This window comes from Marmota marmota, unplaced genomic scaffold (genome assembly GCF_001458135.2).
Source record: "Marmota marmota marmota unplaced genomic scaffold, marMar, whole genome shotgun sequence".
Lineage (NCBI taxonomy): Eukaryota > Metazoa > Chordata > Mammalia > Rodentia > Sciuridae > Marmota > Marmota marmota.
Window position 1 is genome coordinate 7,092,698 of NW_025999991.1, and position 20,538 is coordinate 7,113,235.

Sequence of the window (20,538 nt, forward strand, 5' to 3'; positions counted from 1 at the left end):
CTTTTCATTTTGGAATTATTTCATATAAAAAGTTGTAAAAAAGATTTATAAAAGATATATAAAAAATTTCCTACATACTCTTCAGATTCTCCAAATGTTAACATTCGATACTAAAATGAGGAAATTAGCAGTGTGTGCTAATGTGTGATGGATATCCCTTCTTCATATTTCACCCATTGTTTTGTTAGTGTCATTTTCTGATCCAAAATCTAATCAGATTTCTTGCTTTCATCTGTCCCAAGCCTTAGCCTCCTCCTAACTCTTTGTCTTTAAAATTTTCAAAGAGGAATATAGAATACAAGTATAAAATGTTCTTGCCCCTGTCTTAGTCTAATGCTTCCCCATGTATGATTTTTGGTAAACATCAGAGAAGTGATGATGTGTCTTTGACATACCAGGAGGCTATGATTTGCTCATTACTGATGCTGTTGACTTTAATGGTTCTGTATTCTCAGGTTATTCACTGTAAACTTACCATTCTTTCCTTTTTAAGTAGTTAAGTACCAGTGGCATGAGACTTCAACACTACATCAGACTTGGGCACCCATGACTATGGGTTTGCAGTTAAGATGATAATATTTTTTTTGAAAAGGAAATAGACAGCCTAAGAGAGTTCTATCCAGGAATGGACAAACTCTAGCCTGAAGCCAAGTTCAGCTGCTGCCTGGCTTTATGAGGTGGTAGTTGTTTTTGATGATTGTCATTTTAAAATTTTTATTGATATGTTATAATTATACATAATAGTGGGATTTATTGTTACATATATGTACATGCACATAATATAATTTGGTCAGTTTTATTCTCTGGTACCTTTCCTTTCCCTCCTGTTGCTTGTTTTTGTATGAACATGTTCCCACACCCTCATTGTGGATCATCTGTAGCTGACTTCACACTACAGGGGCAGAGCTGAGTAGCTGCAACAGACACCATATATCCCATGAAGCCTAAATTATTGTCTGGCCTTTATAGAAAAGGTTTTCCAACCCTGCTTTGGCAAAATATTGCCCTTGCAAGCTGGGGATGCAGCTCCATGATAGAGCACCTGCCTAGCATGTGTGAAGTCTGGTTTCAATCCCCACCACCGGGGGAGAGCGGGGACTGTACTTAAAAAACCAGTACAGATATTTTGAGAAACAAACAAAAAGAACAGAAAAAGAGTTCCAAAAAATAAAAACCTGATTATCAAAATGAAAAAGCAAATTCAATAGAAGGATTTAAGAATAATCTGTAGGCAATATTTCAGAAAATTGAAATAAAAGATTAAAACAAAATAAGATGATCAGTCAAGAAAGAACAATAGTCCATCAATAAAAGTTACAGAAAAAGACAACAGAGAAAGTACTGCCAGATTAAGAAATCCAGAACTGCAATACACAAATTCTTCAATAAAATGACCCACAATAAATACAAAAAAATTCCAAAAATATCATCTTGAAATGAAAAAATAAATAAATAAATAAGGAGAAAATTTAAAATGCTTCCAGAGAAAGTGGAGAAAGATTGCATATGACAGGGGCCAGGGGTGGGGGATAACAAATGACATCTCACAGTGCTAGATGTGAGAGTAGAAAGGTCTTTGAACATTAAACTAATATCTGTTCCAAGTCTTCAGTTCATTGCTGTCTTCAATCTCTTTATTCTGCATTCACACACACACACACACACACACAATCATGTACACACCTCAAAAGAGAAAATTTGTTATAATTCAAATGAAGGAAAAACACAGGAGGATGAGTTTAATCATGTATGCCTGATTACGAGAAACATGGTGAGTTATTAAAAAATCACCTCTGAGATCAACTTTCACGAAGGAGATAAAAATATGGTCAAAGCATAGTGCAGTCTAAAAAAAAATTTGAAACCAAATGCCCTAAAATAAAGTATCCTATATACACACTGACTCTCCTGGATTATTTCTACAGGTGAAGTGTTTGATAACTCCTCCATCTCTACCCTACTAAGGGAGAGCTGGGTGGTCTAATTGTATTGCACCAGAAACTGTTCTTTTTAATTCTTTTTTAGTTGTATATGGACATTATATCTTTATTTATTTCTATGTGGTGCTGAGGATCAAACCCAGTGCCTCACAATGTGCAAGGCAGGCACTGTACCACTGAGCTATAGCCCCAGCCCAGAAACTATTCTTTTAATTTGTATTTCTTCTAATGATCTCAGATACATCTTACTTCTTGGATTTGCCACATTTATTTACTTTGTTTTATTAAATAACAAAATGGCTGTTGAGCTGTAAAACATAGCACTGTCTAATTCTAATGAATACCATGAAGTTTATATTTAAATATATATTCTCATTTGGGCTTCTTACCAATTAAGAAAATACAAAGATTAAGCTACCCAGCACACAAGTAGATTAGGTAGACTTACTTAATTTTTTTTAAATAAGGGCATAAGTAATTTTTTTTAATAAGGGCATAAGAAAAGTAAATATCATTTTCCCTTTTTGTTTTAAGTGAATTTTCATTGGGATATGCTGTTTTGTTTTGTTTTTTAAGACTTTTTAGTTGTCAATTGACCTTTGTTTTATTTATTTAAATGCATGCTAAGAATTGAACCCAATGCCTCACACATGCTAGGGAAGCCTCTACCACTGAGCCACTACCCCAGCCCTGGGACATGCTGTTTTTATTTTTAAATTTTAATTCAACTTCTAAATATTAACTTAAAATGACCCACGAATCATACTTTCTAATGTAAAGTAAGAAGCCACCAGATTACTACAATATGCTTTATTTTAACTTCTAATACCAGGAACAAATTTGTTAGTCAAAAATAAACAGCACACCACACTTTGTCGCCTACTGTCAATTCTTAATATTCTGTCCCAAACCAATGGTTTATTTTTGCCACACTGAGGTAAAGAACCAGGCTGACAATGAAGTATTCTTCAGTCTCTTCAATCCACACCAGCTCCGCATGCACTCTTCCTTCTGTATCCATGTAGTCCACATAGTATGTCTGTCCCAAGAAATTGGGACCATCTGAGGGGCAGGCAGCAGATCTCATGCAAACTGGAGAACTCAAGCACCAAAAGGGCTTCCTGTGTTCATCCAATAGTGTTATGTCCACTATAGAACAACTCTAAAAATAAACAAGATTTATGGAAATAAAATGGCCTATTAGACGCAATTTTCACGGAGATTGTGACTCTATGTAAAACTGACTGGAAATCCTGCATGTGACATCAAAATTGGAAGACTATCACTGGCATTTTGTGGCCTAAACCATAATTAGTATTTCCTGCCTCATCATTTAACATTCACACTCATTCCAACACAGAAGGGGAGGCCTGGGGATCTTCTGATATGGTACAGAACTTTAGTGCCAGAGCCTGAGAGATGCAGCACAAACGCTGCCCCTGTCCACACAGTCTCACCATCTAGAGGCAACAGACATCACACAGAGGACACAGATGGTTGTGAAGTGCTTCCAAGAGCATGGGGCCACGCTGCCCTGGAGAGTAGCAGTGATTCCTCCAGTGTCTCGATGACACCTATAGACGGTGGCCTCCTCTCCTGTAACAACCCCTGCTCTTTGAGGCTCTGAACTTCCAGCGCTTCCACGCTTGCTTCACCCGGACTCAGTCATAACCAACCCCATGCTCATCCCTCTCACTGCAAGGCAGGCCCTCTGTTGCCTCTGTGTCTCTTTCTCCGCTCACTTGTTCCCAGGTTTCACTATCCCCTGAGGGATTCCAATACCCACAGGGTCTTGGTACTCTCAATTCCTGCACCACATGACGTCTATGGTCTGCTCTCCACTTCACCTCAGTCATTCCTTTCCAGGGTTTTACCTTTAAACAAATCATTCCCCTAAGTGTTCTCCTTCAAGATCAACACCGTTTCTGTCTCTTTACCTTTCAACTTATTCACAACCACTCCCATCATGGCTATCCTTCAGATTCACCTAGAATTTTCACACTGAAAATCACAACTAATTCGTGCATCCTGAATTACATTTAGTGGGGGCACAACTAAATGTCAAAATATAATAAAACAGCAAACTTCAACAAGCATCATACATAATAAGCATAAGTATTATCTTATGAATTTTTGTTTTAATGACCCATGAATATGTATATTCACATGTATGTGGATCACAGTGGAAATGTAAAATGACTTGAGAGCACAGTACATGCATCCTCACCCCCTGCCCTCTCAGTCTCTTCTCACCTACTTTAGACCTCCCTGTCCTTCTCTGAACTGATGATGAATACTTCCTTTGCCTCTCTTTCATCATACCTGAGAGCAGGTTTAGCCAAACTCCAGCCCTGGATGAACTCCATTATTTCTCTCTTTCTCTTTGGATCTGAGTGAAAAGCTATTCCAAACCATGCTCAGTGTCACATGTGGATCCTGCTGTGCTGCTTTGGGGGCTCACTCACTCATCCCTCCCTTGTCCCTCAGCACCCTATTCAAGGTGCCTTGGCAGATAACCACCACTGTGTGGCAAATACCTTCTCCTTCCTCCTACATCCTTCCATCCTTCCCTACCAATTTCCAAAAAGGCACTTCCTTATTATCCCAGCACCAAACTCTCTATGCCCCCACCCCCCACCCCACCCCCACAAAGGGCATGCCTAAACTCTCTCCCCAACCCTTGGTATGTCTCAGCCTTCAGAACTCAGAGTAGACACTAGTTCCTTGGGGAAGTCTCCCTGACACTCCTATCTCCACAGGCCATAAGCTCAATGGAAGACAGTTTTTTTATGTTGTTTTAATGTGGTGGTTTTGTTGTTTTTTGGACTCATCTCACATGCCTGAGCACCTAGGTCAGTCTAGCCCTTTGTGGCCAATAAATATTTGCTGATGAATTAGCAAATGAATGATAAGTAAGCCCTGTCATAAGGCTGAAAAGAGTTCATTCTGCAAAAAGGAGAAAGAAAAGGGAAGAGCACATGCACAAAGGCTGAAAGAATATGACACAGTGGTTGTACTGAGGACCAGTCTGTATGACCAGGCCCAGGAAGGGCAGACTCCAGAGTTGCCAGGCAGGACTCACATTAGCTCCTATTCTCATAACAGGGTCAAAATCGAGTGTCTGGCAGACCCGTCCATGTGGGAATGCCCTGCTCTTTCATGGCACCAACAGCTTGCAGCAGAACCTATGCAGCCAGATGCAACACTTCTCATCAAAGTAGCCAGAGCACCCTTCTTATGGGGCATGACCACCCACAACATGCAGGACCCAGGATCTTCCCATGGCAGGCTCTACTGACTTCAACTCTTCATGCATAAAGCAGAATGACAGTTTAAGTTAAAACTTATGTCAAACTCTATGTAGATTTATAAGTAACATTAAAATAACATCAAAAAATACCAAAGCATGAAAGACAAGGAAAGGTAGACATACAAGAAAAGCTTACCAAAAGAAAATTCGTCAGAAATCCTGATAGGAACTGAGAGTAAACAGAACAGGGGAGTGCTGTATGGTATATCACACTGATGACTGCAGCAGGGCACCCTTTATAGGGAACTTGGACATCTAAAGTGTCTTTGTAAAATAGTGTGGTAACTGCTCATATAGTAACTGTCGTATGTGGATTGGTTACTGACATTCAGCCATTGTAAGCATCTTTGAAATGCATTTTTAGCTGGTGGTGTGGGCCTATAATCCCAGTGACTCAGAAGGCTAAAGTAGGAGGATCTCAAGTTCAAGGCCAGCCTCTGCAACATAGAAAGGCCTTAAGCAAGTTAGTGAGACCCTGTCTCAAAATAAATAATAAAAAAAAAAAAAATTGGGGATGTGGCTCAGTGGTTGAGCACTCCTGGGTTCAATCCCCAGGAGGAAAAAAAAATATATCAAATCTGACTTATTTAAAAGGAAAAAACTGATCTGCTTATACTGTTTTTAATGCTGACCCCAACTCAAGATGTTTCTCACTGGCATCTCCACCATCCCAGCAGGTGATAGCAGCCACCACGCTTTCGAACTCACTCCAAGCTCTAGAGAAGAATTTTCATATGGTAACAGTGAAGTCCAGAGGATCAGGACCCTTGCCAGGACATGTCACTTCAAATAAGCAATGTAACAAGGCAACATATCCTCTATCATCTACATTATTTTTGTTTTTTATTTTTTTGTCCTTAGCACCATAATCAGTTGGGTGACACACTTTCTTACCAGTATTTGCTCAGATGGGCATTTTAAGTGTTAGAAGGCTCCTTTCCAGAGGCAGTTTTCAGAAGCAATTTTTTTTACTTCTGTTTTTAATAGCTACGTATACCTAAAAACACTTTATATCTTATGTTCTTGTTTAAAAATAAAGGCTTTAGCTCCTTGAGAGCAACTTCTCAAATCTACTTTATTAATTCATTATTCCTATGCCTAAGCTGCATGGCAAACACAAGGAACACATCATTCACTTGACTTCCTTCTTTGGGAACAAGGATAGCTTAGTCTTAGTAGTGACCCCATATATAAATGGCAAATGCAGATTGACCATGCCCCCTCCAGCCTAGAAGAAGGCACAGACTTTTGAGCTATCGTCCTCCTTTCTTCTCCCAAAGTTCATCCAAGAGAAGGAATTTATAGGGGAACTATCCAGAGCCAGGCAGTCCACTGGCTACTTCAGGAACTCAGAATCCTGTTTCCAGATCAAGCTGCTGTGCCAGAAGCCTGAGTGCCTTGGAAAATCCACAGCAGCCAGCACCTCTGCCCAGAGCTCACTGAAGGGCCTCAGCCTCTGTGAGAACTGCTGTGAGGAGTACATGAGTACACTTGCTGCTGAAGTGCTACTTAGGGTCTAGTTGGCCTTGCATACAGCTCCATTAGAGATGTTGTTTTAATAATAGAGCTGGAATAAAGCTTTGCTTCTTAGCATAATTACTATATTTCCCTTTGTCCCTTAGTGAGACTAAATGACAGCTTTCATCTTGTTCTAAACTTCCAGAAAACACATAACAAATTATTTTTAAAGATTATGCTGGCCCTTTACAGAAGTCATATTTATATTCAGCCTTTCTTAGTCCACAAGGTAAATTTTGATTCTAATATTTTATCTTAGTACACATTTTTATTTTAGGCCCCCTCTAAGGCTAACAGAGGAAAATAAAAAGTTAGGTTTATGCTCTTAAAGACAAGAAACAACATTCTTTTATGTGTGATAAACATAATGTTTACCAAATTTTAAATGTGCGCTTCTAGATAAATAGGATGAGTAAAACATTTCATTGTGTCAAATACCGTCTCCTTCCTCCTACATCCTTCCATCCTTCCCTACCAATTTCCAACACTAAATCAACTCCCATCCAAGTGGTTAATTTTTTATGTAACTATCAAAAAGACACCTGTATCCTGGAATAAGAATTTATAACTGCAGAAAACTTTAAATTCATGTAGGAATGATGATGACATTTTGAGCAAATACTATTTTCCTGGTCCAACTTTCAGCTCTGCTCTCTCTCTCTGCAGAACAGACAGGTTTTCAGAAAGTGGAGAGTGCGGTCAGCTCAACCCAAACACTGCTCTAGTCTAACTACACACACCATGAAGAGCAAAAGGTGCTTGATAAGAACTTGATGGAGGAATCAAGTGATTGTCACTGGCTTAGGGAATGCCCACAGATCTACAAGGACACTAGCTGGACACTAGCAACTCTATCACTGAAGCAAACAATACCCATGTTCCACTCTCCTTGGCCTCTTTGCTTGGGGATAGCTGGCAACACTGCCCAACTCATGTAAACCAGAATAAAAAGTCTAACACTTTAAAGGAAGCATCATAGATATATATCAACACCCTCGTTTTGTTATGCAGAAACCATGATACGAAGAAAAGGAAGCAACTGGTTTTTTGTTGTTGTTGTTTGTTTTTTTACCTTTATAAAGCCATCAAAAATATTAGTTCTCCAAGCAAGGCCAACTTTTCCAATAAGAGGTAGGTGTTCTCTGTTATTTTTAAAATTTATCACAACCAGCTTCACATATCCATCTTCGATGCATCCTGAAAATAATTTAAGATTGTTAGTTACTATATTAAGGCAGGACAACAAATCAAGAGTCTTCAGGTTGGCAGGTCCATAGGGATACTTATCATGTTAAGTTCTAGATTTACCCAAGGACATCTGAACAGCAAATCCTGGCCCTGAACTGAGACTAGAGCCTTAGAGAAAATTAATGTGTATTCCTAGAAAAGGAGAAAGGGATGTTGAAGGTGAGTCAGGACATGTACCTTGTCTCTAATGAAAAGACTACGTGAAGAGCCTTTGTCTTGATTAAGGCTCTTATCACTTGGTCAATGCAATAGTAATGGAAACAGAAAACCAGAAATATGAAGCTTAAGGAAGCAAATACAGAAGAGGCAAAGAAAGACCATAAAATGAGAGGGAACAAGGAGAACACTGCCCTGAGAAAGGAGAGTATAGAGAGCAGATAAACAGGAGGGAAAGGAAGAAGAACAGCATTCAAAATGAACATCTTTGCACATGCTCACAAATGAGTACAAGTCCTTGCACATGCTTACTAAAGTGCAAGGCCAAACCTTGCCTGGGCTCCTAACTAGCTCAAAGCTGGACACTAGCAACTCCATCACTGAAGCAAACAATACCCATGTTCCGCTCTCCTTGGCCTCTTTGCTTGGGGATAGCTGGCAGCATCGCCCAGCTCATGTAAGGATGAGCTTCACAGATCCACTGAACACACCATGAAGAGCAACCATTAAGCACAGTAACACAGTAGCAAGATGATACAACACCTGAATAAGATGAAGCACAATTCAGAAGGCAAAGCACATGGGAAAAACAGAAGAGCAAATGTTCTTCGGCCCTAGGTTTAGTTATTTCATAAGACAAAATACAACTAAAGCCAAGTTGTCTTGGGACCAATGCCCTGTTACACAAATTCTATACTGTCTCCTATAACTGAAGCACAGCCAAAGGTAAAACCAATGTTTTGCAGGGCCCTCCTCTATAATAAACAATGTACCTTAAGTGGAAGATGCCACCAGAGGCAGGCATCCCATGTCCTGGGGAGGGGCACTCTTCACCTAGGTATTCTCTCTGCTGGCTTCTGAGAGTCTCATCTCTGCCCCAACTATGGTGGCAGCCCACACTTCCCTCCCTGTTGTTGGGTAATTAACAAAAACTGTGCAGCTTCTTTCTCCACTGTCTCTAGGTACAGGATCGAATGCCAAACAACACTGTCCCTTCCCAAACAGCTCTACTGTCATTCGCAGGGCTGGACAGAAGCAGGCGAAGTCTGTGAAAAGCAAAGCTTCGGAAATGACATTCTGAATGGACCAGATGTGACTGCTCTGCTGTGCACTACTGCACAGCTATAAGCAAAGCAAGAGAGGCCTCCGACTGGCATGGCAAGGGCAGGCCTGTGTGCTAGCAGTAAGTAGCAGAGCCATACAGAAAACCACGAGTCCATTTCCATGTGACTCATCCTCAGCACACCAGAGAAAATGCACTCCCGATTCAACAACCAATAACATCTCAATGGCAACTGTCTGAGCTAATACACACAAAATCCCTGCAGGAGGCAAACCTGCTGTTATTTGTTATTACCAGATATCCTACCATTTCAAAACAATCATGATGCTGCGGTGGCTTCAAAGGTCCATGCTCTTTTTGCCAGTCCTTCACGCCCACTTACATCTATCCTACAGAAAAGGTTCAGCTCTGTCTGCATTTCAACAGCCCACACAGGAAATGTGTGGGTCAAAGTGTGTGTACACACAGGTGGCACTTAGAGTACTTGTTGCCTACCACTGAATTCAGCATTTTACATACAGTAGCTTAAAAAAATGCTTTGAAATATTACTTAAAAAATAATGCTAGTAATTATGTTTTATAGTTTTCTGAATTCATAGATGAGAAAACTGATGGACAAAGGTTAACAATGATTTGTTGAAAGTCCTCCCACTAATAAATAGCAGAAGCACAACTGTTTTGTTGTCTAAAAGATTAACACATACAAAAAGGGACAAACAGACTTACCTACTGGTTTTTATACTAGCTAAGAATTTATAAGGGGGGCTGGGGATGTGGCTCAAGCAGTAGCGTGCTCGCCTGGCATGCGTGCAGCCCAGGTTCGATCCTCAGCACCACATACAAACAAAGATGTTGTGTCCACCGAGAACTAAAAAATAAATATTAAAATTCTCTCTCTCTCTCTCTCTCTCTCTCTCTCTCTCTAAAAAAAAAGAATTTATAAGGGTAATTCAAATTCTCATGATGCTTTGTTTACATATTACTGCCAATAGAGAAAACCCTACCCATAAATTATCAAAACAAGATTCACTGGGGGATCGTTTATGGCTCCCTCAAACTTTTGACAATTTTTCAATCTGTGAGTCTCACACTCACCATTTCCCATTCTCAACCCTCCATTTAGCTAGGTAATGAGTGCCTTGATTGCCCCTTGATGAGACAAGCATACATATTATGGTTTAGACATTAGATGTTTCCTAAAACCTCATTTGTGAAAAAATATAGGAAAGTTCAGAGGTGAAATGATTGGGTTATGAGTGTCTTAATGTAATCAGTGCATTAAACTGCTGACAGAGATTAACTTGGTGGTAACTAGCGGAAGGTAGGGTGTGGCTGGAGGAAGTGGGTCATTTAGGGATGTACCTTAGGGGTATATATTTTGTTCCTGATGAGCTAGACCATCTCTGCTTCCTGGCTGGCATGACCCAAGCTGCTCTCCTCCTCCACACTCTTCTACCATGATGTTCTGCCTCCCCTTAGGCCCAGTGCAGCAGAGTCTGCCCTCTAGAGACCAAGACCTCTGAAACTATGAGCACCAAATAAACTTTTCCTCTTCTAAAATTGTTCTTATCAGGTCTTTTGGTCACAGTGGCAAATAAGACTGACTAAAACAATGGCCCTGCATACCTGAGGTCAGAAGTGAGCAGAGGATGGGAAAAGCCATTTTATGGAAAATGCAGTGCAGAAAAGCCCTATTCCTTGGGGCTAGCAGAGGCAGAGCTCTAGAATAAATGCACTAATAGGTGATGTTTTCTGGAGAGAAGCCACCGAGTGTGTACCTCAGGTGCAAATGTTCCATCTGTGCTCCTGGAAAGACACTGGGCTCCTATATCCACACTACATTTCTGTACTCTTTAAACCACTCAAGATAAATTTTACTGTAGGAGACTCCAACTGAAACCTGTAGGTACATTAGACCATTCCCCAATGCACCAAATAAAACTAAAGGCTCACCATGCTGGCGTCCAGTATCAATGCACATATAAGAATGATAAGGACACGATTCTGAACAATGCCTGGCCATATACTAGCTCTATAACCAAGGTCAACTTGCAAGCTTCATAAAATAGGCATACAAATAGAGAGCATCTGAGAAAGCTTTGTGAGAAGTAGTGGAACTAGTAAGATATAAACATTACAAGGAAGCTTATTATGCCAGGCTGCATGTGAAGTACCTTATGTGCATTATTAGAACAAGAAATCAATCTACAGGGCCAAGTCCACTGTCAAACAGGTAGAGATAACCAAGTTCATGGATTCAAGACCGAGTAATGTTAAGGTATCTATTTACCCAAATATACTATTGGTATATACTATACTATTGGTCTGTCTTCTATTTTTGTGATATATATATATACACACACACACACACACACTCATACACACATATATATGTATGTATATGTGTGTATGTGTATATATAGTATCTATTCACCCAATCTACCTATAGATTCAATGCAATCACAATCATAATTCTAGTAATCATTTTCATAAACACTGTATAAATAATACTTATAAATAATTTAAAATAACAAGATAATTCTAAAATCCACATAGAAATGCTAAGGACCTAAAATACTCAAAACTATCATGGAAAAAAGAAAAGGGACTTCAACACTTACAATAGAGCTCCAGCAATCAAGACAGTGCAGAACTGATTCAAAAGACATATAAATGGATCAATAGAATACATGTCCAGAAACAGAACCACTTTTATAAGCAATTGATGTTTTATTGGCACATTACAATTGTACATAATAGTGGGATTCATTATGCTATATTCACACATAATTTGATAAATCTCATTGCCAGTACTTTCTCTTTTTCTTCCCTACTCCCTCCCCTACTCCACTGACTCTACTATACTGATCTTCTATTATTATTTTAATTAATGCATTATAATATATATGATTCAAATTATGTTATGTCTACAACTACTTCCTGATGACCTTCCCTCCTTCTGAATCCCCTTCCTCTATACTATTGGTCTGTCTTCTATTTTTATGATATATATATATATATATATATACACACACACACACACACACACACACACACACACTCATACACACATATATGTATGTATATGTGTGTGTGTATATAGTATCTATTTACCCAAACTACCTATAGATTCAATGCAATCACACTGAAAAAAGAATATATATATATGAAAATTATAGAATACTGAAAACACTGAAAAAAGAAATTGAAGAAGACCTTAGAAAATGAAAAGACCCCTTCCCCCATTCATGGACAGGCAGAATTCATAGTGTCAAATGCCCATATTACTAANTATATATATATATATATATATATATATATATATATATTCTTTTCTCTCTCTAGCTTCTGTATACAAACAGGAAACATTGGCCCTTTTACTTTTTGAGTCTGGCTTATTTCATTTACCGATGATGTTCTCCAATTCAATTCATTTACCTACAAATGACATAATTACAATTTTTCTTTCTAAGTAAAACTTCATTGTGTGTGTGTGTGTATGTATGTATGTATGTATGTATGTATGTATATATATATATATATATATATATATACACACACACACACACACACACACACACACATATATATATACATACATACATACACCACATTTTCTTTATCCATCCATCTGCTGATGGACAACTAGATTGGATCCATAAATTGACTATTATAAATTGCATTATTATGCATGTGTCACTACAGTATGCTGACTTTAGATGTTTTTGATAAATACCATTTCTAGTCTTTTGAGGAATCTCCATATTGCTTTGCAAAGAGGTTGTACTAATCTGAGTTCCCAACAAAAATGTATAAGTATACCACTTTCCCCATCCTCTCCAGCAATTATTTTGTTTATATTCTTGATGACTGCCATTCTAACTAGAATGAGATAAAATCTCAATATAGTTTTGATTGGCATTTCCCTAATTGCTAAGGATATTGACCATTTTTTCATATATTTGATGTCCATTTGTATTTCTTCTTTTGAGAAATGTCTTTACATCTTTTGTCCATTTATTAATTAGGTTATTAGTTTTTCTGGTCTTCAGTTTTTTTGAGTATATATTCTGGATATTAATCCCCTGTCAGAAGAATAGCTGTCAAAGATTTTCTCTCATTCTTGTTTCCTTTCTTGCATAGATGCATTAATTTGTTTCCATCCACTTATTGATTCATGGTTTTATTTGTTGAGATTTAGGAATCTTATTAAGGAGGTCAGTGCCTGCTCCCATATATTGGATTATTGACCCTATGTTTTATCTATCAGGTTCATTGTTTCTGGTCTAATTCCTAGGTCTTTGATCCACTTCGAGTTGATTTTTGTGCAGGGTGAGAGAGAAGGGTCTAGTTTCATTCTTCTATGTAAGGATATTCTGTTCTTCCAAGCACCAGTTGTTAAAAAGGTTATTTTTTCTCCAACTATGTTTTTAACACTTCAGTCAAGGAACAGATGAGTGAATTTATGTGGATTTATCTCTATGTCTTCTATTCCATTCCACGGGTCTTCATATCTGTTTTTATGCCAATACCTTGTTGGTTTTATTACTCTAGCTCTGTAGTATAATTTGATTATGTACTGTCATGCCTTCATCATCACTCTTACTGCCTTGGCTATCTGGGTCTTTTATTCTTCCATATGAATTTCAGGACTGTTTTTTTCTAGTTCTATAAACAAGGTCATTGGTATTTTGATCCCCATTCAGTGCATCCCCAGATTGCACTGAATCTGTATATTGCTTTTAGTAATATGGGCATTTGACACTATGAATTCTGCCTGTCCATGAATGGGGGAAGGGGTCTTTTCATTTTCTAAGGTCTTCTTCAATTTCTTTTTTCAGTGTTTTCAGTATTCTATAATTTTCATCGTAGAGGTCTTTTACCCCCTTAGTTTGATTTATTCCCAAAACTTTACTTTTCATTGAGGTTATTATAAATGAAATAGTTTTCTTGATCTCATCAAATTCATTCAATAGGAAAGCTATTGAATTTTCTATGTTGAAACTTTTGTATCTTGCAACCTTCCTGAATTTGTTTATCATGGGTCATTTAAGTTTAGGACCATTCATCAGCAAACAGAGATAGTTCGATGACTTCTTTTCCTATTTGTATCCCTTTAATTTCCTTTCATTTCCCAATTCCTTTTGGCTAGAGTTTCAAGAACTATATTGAATAGGCGTGGTGAGAATAGACATTTTTATCTTGTTCCTGATTTTAGAGGAAATGCTTTCAATTTTTCTCTGTTCACAATGACCTTGACTGTGGGTTTGCTATACATAGCCTTTATAATGTTTAAGTACGTTCTTTCTATCCCTATTTTCTTCAGTGTTTATTTTCTAACATTAGAGGTGCTAGATTTTTTGAAAAGCTTTTTCAGCATCTATTGAGATGAACATGTGATTTCTGACCTTGATTCTACTTATGTGATAAAACACATTTATTGCTTTGCATGTGATGAACCAACCTTGTACCCCTGAAATGAATCTAACTTGATCAATTGTGCTTTTGAATATGGATTGCTAATTTTTTATTGAGGACTTTTTGCATCTAAGTTAATCAGGGGTAATTGTCAGTAGTTTCTTTCCTTGATGTGTCTTTATCTGGTTTTGGTATGAGGATGATACTGTCTTCATAGAATGAATTTGGGGGTGTTCCTTTCTATTTCATGAAATAACTAGTGAGAGCTGAAATTCATTATCCTTTAAAGATTGGGTAGAACTCAGCTGAGAATCCATCTGGTACAAGCTTTTCTTTGTTGGAAGGCTTTTTATTACTGCTTCAATCCCATTGCTTGCTATTGGCTATAGGTTTTCTATATTCTCTTGGTTCAATTTGGGCAGTTAGTATGTGTCTAGAAATTTGTCTATCTCCTAGATTTTCCAATATATTAAAATTCAAGTTTTCAAAGTAGTCCCTAATGATCCACTGTATATCAGAAATGTCTGTGGTGATATCTCCCTTTTCATCTCTAAGCTTGATTTGGGTCTTCTATCCTTTGGTTATTTTGGTGAAGGGTTTATCAATTTAGTTTAATCTCTTCAAACAACCAATCTTTGCTGGCATTCATTCTTTACATTTTTTATTCTCTATTTTATTATTTTCTACTGTGACCTTAATTATTTTCTGTCTTCTATGGTTTGGGGATTGGTTTATTCTAGCTTTTCTAGGGCCCTGACTTATAGCATTAGATTACTTGGAATCTGTTCTTCTTCTTTTATTTTTTTAATGTGGGTGCTCAATGCTATAAAATTTTCTCTTAGAACTGCCTTCATAATGTCCCAGAGATTCTAATACATTTTATCATTATTCTTATTTGATTCTAGAAATATTTAAAATTTTTCATTTCTTCTATGATCAATTCTTTGTTTAACATGGTACTGCTCAATCTCCATGTTTTTATTTGGTTTTTATAATTTTTTCTTGCTGTTTATTTCTAATTTCATTTCATTATGATCTAATAAGGTGCAAGGGATTATATTGTTTTAAGGGGTTTTGGTTTCTTCTTTTGTTTTTGTATTTGGAAAGACTTGCTTTGTGGCCTAAGATATGATCTACTTTGGCAAAATTTCCATGAGCTGCTGAGAAGAATGTGAATCTTGCTACTATTTAATTAAATAGTCTAAGGATTTCTGTTAGGTCCTTTTGAGTTATAGTATTATTCATGTCAGCAGTGTCTTTATTATGACTTACTAGTATGAGGGATATGTTGACATTGCCCAGTATTACTTTACTGGGGTCTAACTGGGACTGATGCCATTATGTTTGTCTTACATAATCAGGTACACCAACATTTGGGTCACAAATATTTACTATCATTATAACTTCTTGCTGGATTATTCCTTTTACCACTATGTAGCAATCTTTATTGTCTCTCTTGATTACGTTTCACTTGAAATCTGCTTCTATGGATATGACAATAGCTAGTCCTGCTGATTTTCAGACTCCCTTTGCATGGAATATTTTTTCCACCCTTTTACTTTCAGCTTGTGGATATCTTTGCCTATAAGATGAGTCTCTTGCAAATAGTATATATAGTTGGATCTTGTTTTTTAATCCACTTTGCCAGTTTATATTTTTTAATTGGAGAGGTGAGAACATTTACTTTCAGAGTTATGACGGAGAGATGTTTATTATTTTCTGCTATTTTTGTTCCATATATTTGATTTGGTATTAATTTTCAGCTGCTTAATGGCTCGGGTAGTGAGCTTCATCCATTTGAGGATCTGGGGTACATTTTTCAAATATTTTTTTAAGTTGTATATGGACACAATATCTTTATTTTTTATTTATTTTTATGTGGTGCTGAGAATCAAACCCAGTACCTCACACGTACAAGGCAGGTGCTCAACCACTGAGCTATAGCCCCAGTCCTGGAGTATATTTTTGAGTTTCTCTGGTGTGTGGTATTTCTTTAAGTATTTTCTATAGTCCTGGCTTAGTGATCATGAATTCTTTTGGTTTATCCTGGAAAGTTTTTATTTTTTTTTCAGTTCTGGATGATGGCTTTGCTGGATATAACAATCTTGGCAATTGCTTTCATGCAGAGCTTGGATTATCTTATGCCAAGTCCTTCTGTATTTTAGTATCTAAGCTGACAATTCAGAAGTAAGCCTTACTGATTTACCACTTGTTATGGTTTGGATGTGAGGTATCCCCCAAAAGCTTGCATGTGAGATGATGCAAGGAGGAAAACTGACTGGGTTATAGCCTTAACATAATCAGTTAATTAATCCCAGATGGGATTAACTGAGTGGTAACTGGAGGCAGGTGGGATGTGGCAGGACGAAGTGGTTCACTGGGGGGCCTGGCTATGCAGTATATATTTTGTTTCTAGTGAGTGGAGTCTCCCTCTACTTTCTCATCATCATGTGAGCTTCTTCCATCTACCACACTCTTCTGCCATGATGTTCTGCCTCACCTCAGCCCTGAGGAACGGACCCGGCCTTCTATGGACTAAGACCTCTGAAACTGTGAGCCCTCAAATAAACTTTTCCTGCTCTACAATTGTTCTGGTCGGGTCTTTAAGTCACAGTGGTGAAAAAGCTGACTAAAACACCACAAAATGTGACTTGATGCTTTTCTCTTGTGGATTTTAATAATCTAATCTCTATGTTAGGCATTTTGATTATGATGTATCTTAGAAAGGTTCTTGTTTGATCTTATCTATTTGGAATTCTATATGTTTTCCGTATCTGAATGTCCATCTCATTCCTAAGGTTTGGAATTTTTTCTGTTATTTCACTGAAAAGGTTCTTAATGCCATTAGCCTGCATCTTTGTGCCCTTTTCTATCTCAATGACTCTTAAGCTTGACCTCAATGTTGTCCCAGAGTTTTATCTATGCTGATCATGCTCTTATATTTCTAACCTTATTGAATATTGAGCATTCAAACTTAGATACCCTATATTTGAGGCCTGAAGTTATTTTTTCTATGTAATTATAATAATCTGTTTATGATAATTTCAAGTTAATTTTTAATTTAATCTATTTTGTCTTTCATTTTCAGGAGTTCTGATTGTTTTCAGACTCTACCAGTAATGAAATGTCTTTCACTGCTTATATTTGCTTAATTTGTTCTTTAACTTTTCTTTTAGCTCATGATTATTTTAAAATCCATCTTTGTAGCCTTTCTCTGGAATTTCATCTCTTTCCATATCTATAGTCTATTGCTGGGGAACTGTAAATTTTGAGTGGAGACGTGTTTGCCTGTTTCCTCATGCTTTCAGATGTTTTAGGTTTTCACATCTGTTCAGAGGGATTCCTCTTTCTCTTTTCTAAGGGTGTCCTTTGGTGTGTAGTTATTTCTTTTGTAACAAGTTCTGTGTTCTTGGCATATCTAAGCTTTAATGCCTATGTTCAGTATAATTTAAGCTATCTTCAACCACCAATGGCTCTCAGTTTGCCACTGCAGAACTATTGATATAATTCCCTCTTTGAAAACTGCAATACTGTGGGATCTCTGAAGCACTGTCTTGGAATCTCTCTCTTTTTGCTGTAGGAGCAAATGTCCAAGAGTGGGACTCAAGGTACCTGCCCCACAGTGCTTCCTACCTGGGGCTTTGTCACTGGTTTGGGGTTTTTGCACTCCCTCTTCTACATATTAAATATTTTTGATGCTTGAACAGGGTTAGTTTGTGTGCAGAACAAGATGAATTGTCACTTGGCTGAGTTTTGGGTATGGCTCAGCAGTAGAATCTCTTACCAGTGAACTCAGTGTCCCAGTCTCTTTCCAGCCCTTCTTGAAAAAATGGGAAACAAACAAAAGCAAGAAGAGCAGAAAATGATACATAGCATTAAAATGCCCATTGTCTATTGTGATATCCACAACACTAATTACCACAAAAAGAGGAATGGTGGGGTCAGCAATTAACAGCAGCCACAAAAAATAAATAGTCCTGAACTATATCTACCATTAAAGTAAATAGCAAGTGTCAATTATTCAATTCATAGTACTAATAACCTCAACAAAATTAATGGTAGTAGCAGGAATTATACAAATTCAATAGTTCTAAAAGATAGTAAAATTATAGCTCATAAGAGAAAAAATGAGATATAAAGAAAGTTTAAAATATTCAAAAAAGAGAGGAAAAGAAGACGAGAGTTAGCAAGTGATGACTATAAAGGAGGTAGAGTAAAACATAACTAAAAGAAACTAAAGAGAGAAAGAAAATGCAGATTTTCGCTATTAGAGATGGAGAAAGGGAAGGAAGAATAATGAGAAACAAAAATAAAAGCAAAACCAAACAAATAACCCTAACCTTTCAAAGACAAAATAAGGTGAAATAACAAATGGGTGTGTATGTGTGTATGTGTGTGTGTGTGTGTGTGTGTATCTCCATTAACCAATCAGGAAGATAGGATAGAATGGGAAGTACTGACACTTGAAGTTTTGTCCAGACAGATGAAATCAATGCACTCCCAAGGTAGGGCTGAAGTATTGTACTAAATGGGACATTTTGGCAGCTGTTGGCTGCTGTTTAGCTCTGATTAGAACTTTGTGGGATGGTAAATGCTTCAGAGAGTTTAGATCAACACACCCTAGAGCCAGGCAGATGCCAATCTCTGCTAGGCATCTGGATCTCTTGGTTCTCCAGAGAAATCCACTTGTAGGGCAGGGCAGCTAACCCTCCACAGGTCTCACACACTCTATCACCCATGAATGTGGTCTTCCTTGGATCAAACCATAAGTGCAATCATGCCTGCCTGATCAGCTTCTGGACTTTCCCCACGTGGTCTCATGAGCTGCCAAACCCAAAGGAAAAGCAAGCAAGCTGCACTCCACTCCATGTCCCCAACTGGAATCCCCCTGGGCACAATCCTCTGTGTCCATTTGAGTTACAAACCCACCAGGGATACCCTCAAACCAAGGCAAGCACTTGCTGGGATAGTCTGGCCATGCTGTCTATGATCTATTGGACTCCTGCAGCAAGAAACCGTAAGGTAGCTGCTTCAAGATGGTTCCCCACTTACATGCAAGAAGCAGAGTACTTTTCAAACACCAGCTCGCTGCACAGCCTCTGGTCAGCTAAGATCAGACTGGCTCTCTGTTTACAAGTTCTCCAGTGCCAAATCTGTTTGCTCTGTTTCTCTCCTTCTACCTGTGTCACCGTTCCCCTTTGTGGTAAACTAGTACTGCTAGCACCACCATCATGATTCCAAACTACTCCTTCCTGTCCTATGCTCAAAGCATATTTCTGTTTCTCTGGTTTTCTTGCTGTCAACTGAATTTCAGTGAATACCCTGTTACCTACCTCACTAAGAAGCCATATTCCTGCTTGAATCCCAAGTCAGAGAGTGGCTGGAAAATGTACCATTATTCTATTCAGCCATCTTTCCTTCTTTTTGATGTTAACAAAGACATAAAAATAATTTAATCAAGAAAGAAAGTCTTTTCACAAATGGTACAAAATACATGAGAGGAAGAAAACAACCCTTACCTCATACCTTACACAAAATTAATTAGGAACTGATTAGAAATCTAAAAGTAAAAAAGGCTAAAGCCAGAAAACTACTAGAGAATATTTTGTAGCCTGGATAGGAAAAGCCTTTAAGACAGGAAAAAAATACTCATAAAATTAAAAATTGATAAAATTAGATTTCATCAAATGAGAAACTTGTGATCATCAGAAGATACCATTAAAAAAAGAAAACATATGTCTGACAAACAACTGATATCCAGAATATATAAAGAACTCTTACAATTCAGGAATAAAAGGATAACTCATATATGTAAAAGCAAAAGGATTGAGATATTCCTAGTAGAAGTCTCTCTATATATTTTCATATTAACGAGGACTTAACCA

At 37.7% G+C, this 20,538-nt stretch overlaps 1 protein-coding gene across 2 annotated transcripts in view; it reads right to left on the minus strand.

Moving 5' to 3' along the window:
* Positions 1–2,735: 2,735 nt before the first annotated feature.
* The window catches only part of Fbxo15 (F-box protein 15), a 72,033-nt gene continuing 54,230 nt past the window's right edge, over positions 2,736–20,538 (minus strand). For both annotated transcript variants that reach the window (XM_015499563.2, XM_048806650.1), the window contains exons 9-10: positions 7,841–7,965; positions 2,736–3,102 (exon numbers count right to left, since the gene is read on the minus strand). In XM_015499563.2, the coding sequence (XP_015355049.1) occupies positions 2,833–3,102; positions 7,841–7,965 (395 nt within the window). In that variant the 3' untranslated portion in view covers positions 2,736–2,832. The remainder of the gene's footprint in view (positions 3,103–7,840; positions 7,966–20,538) is intronic.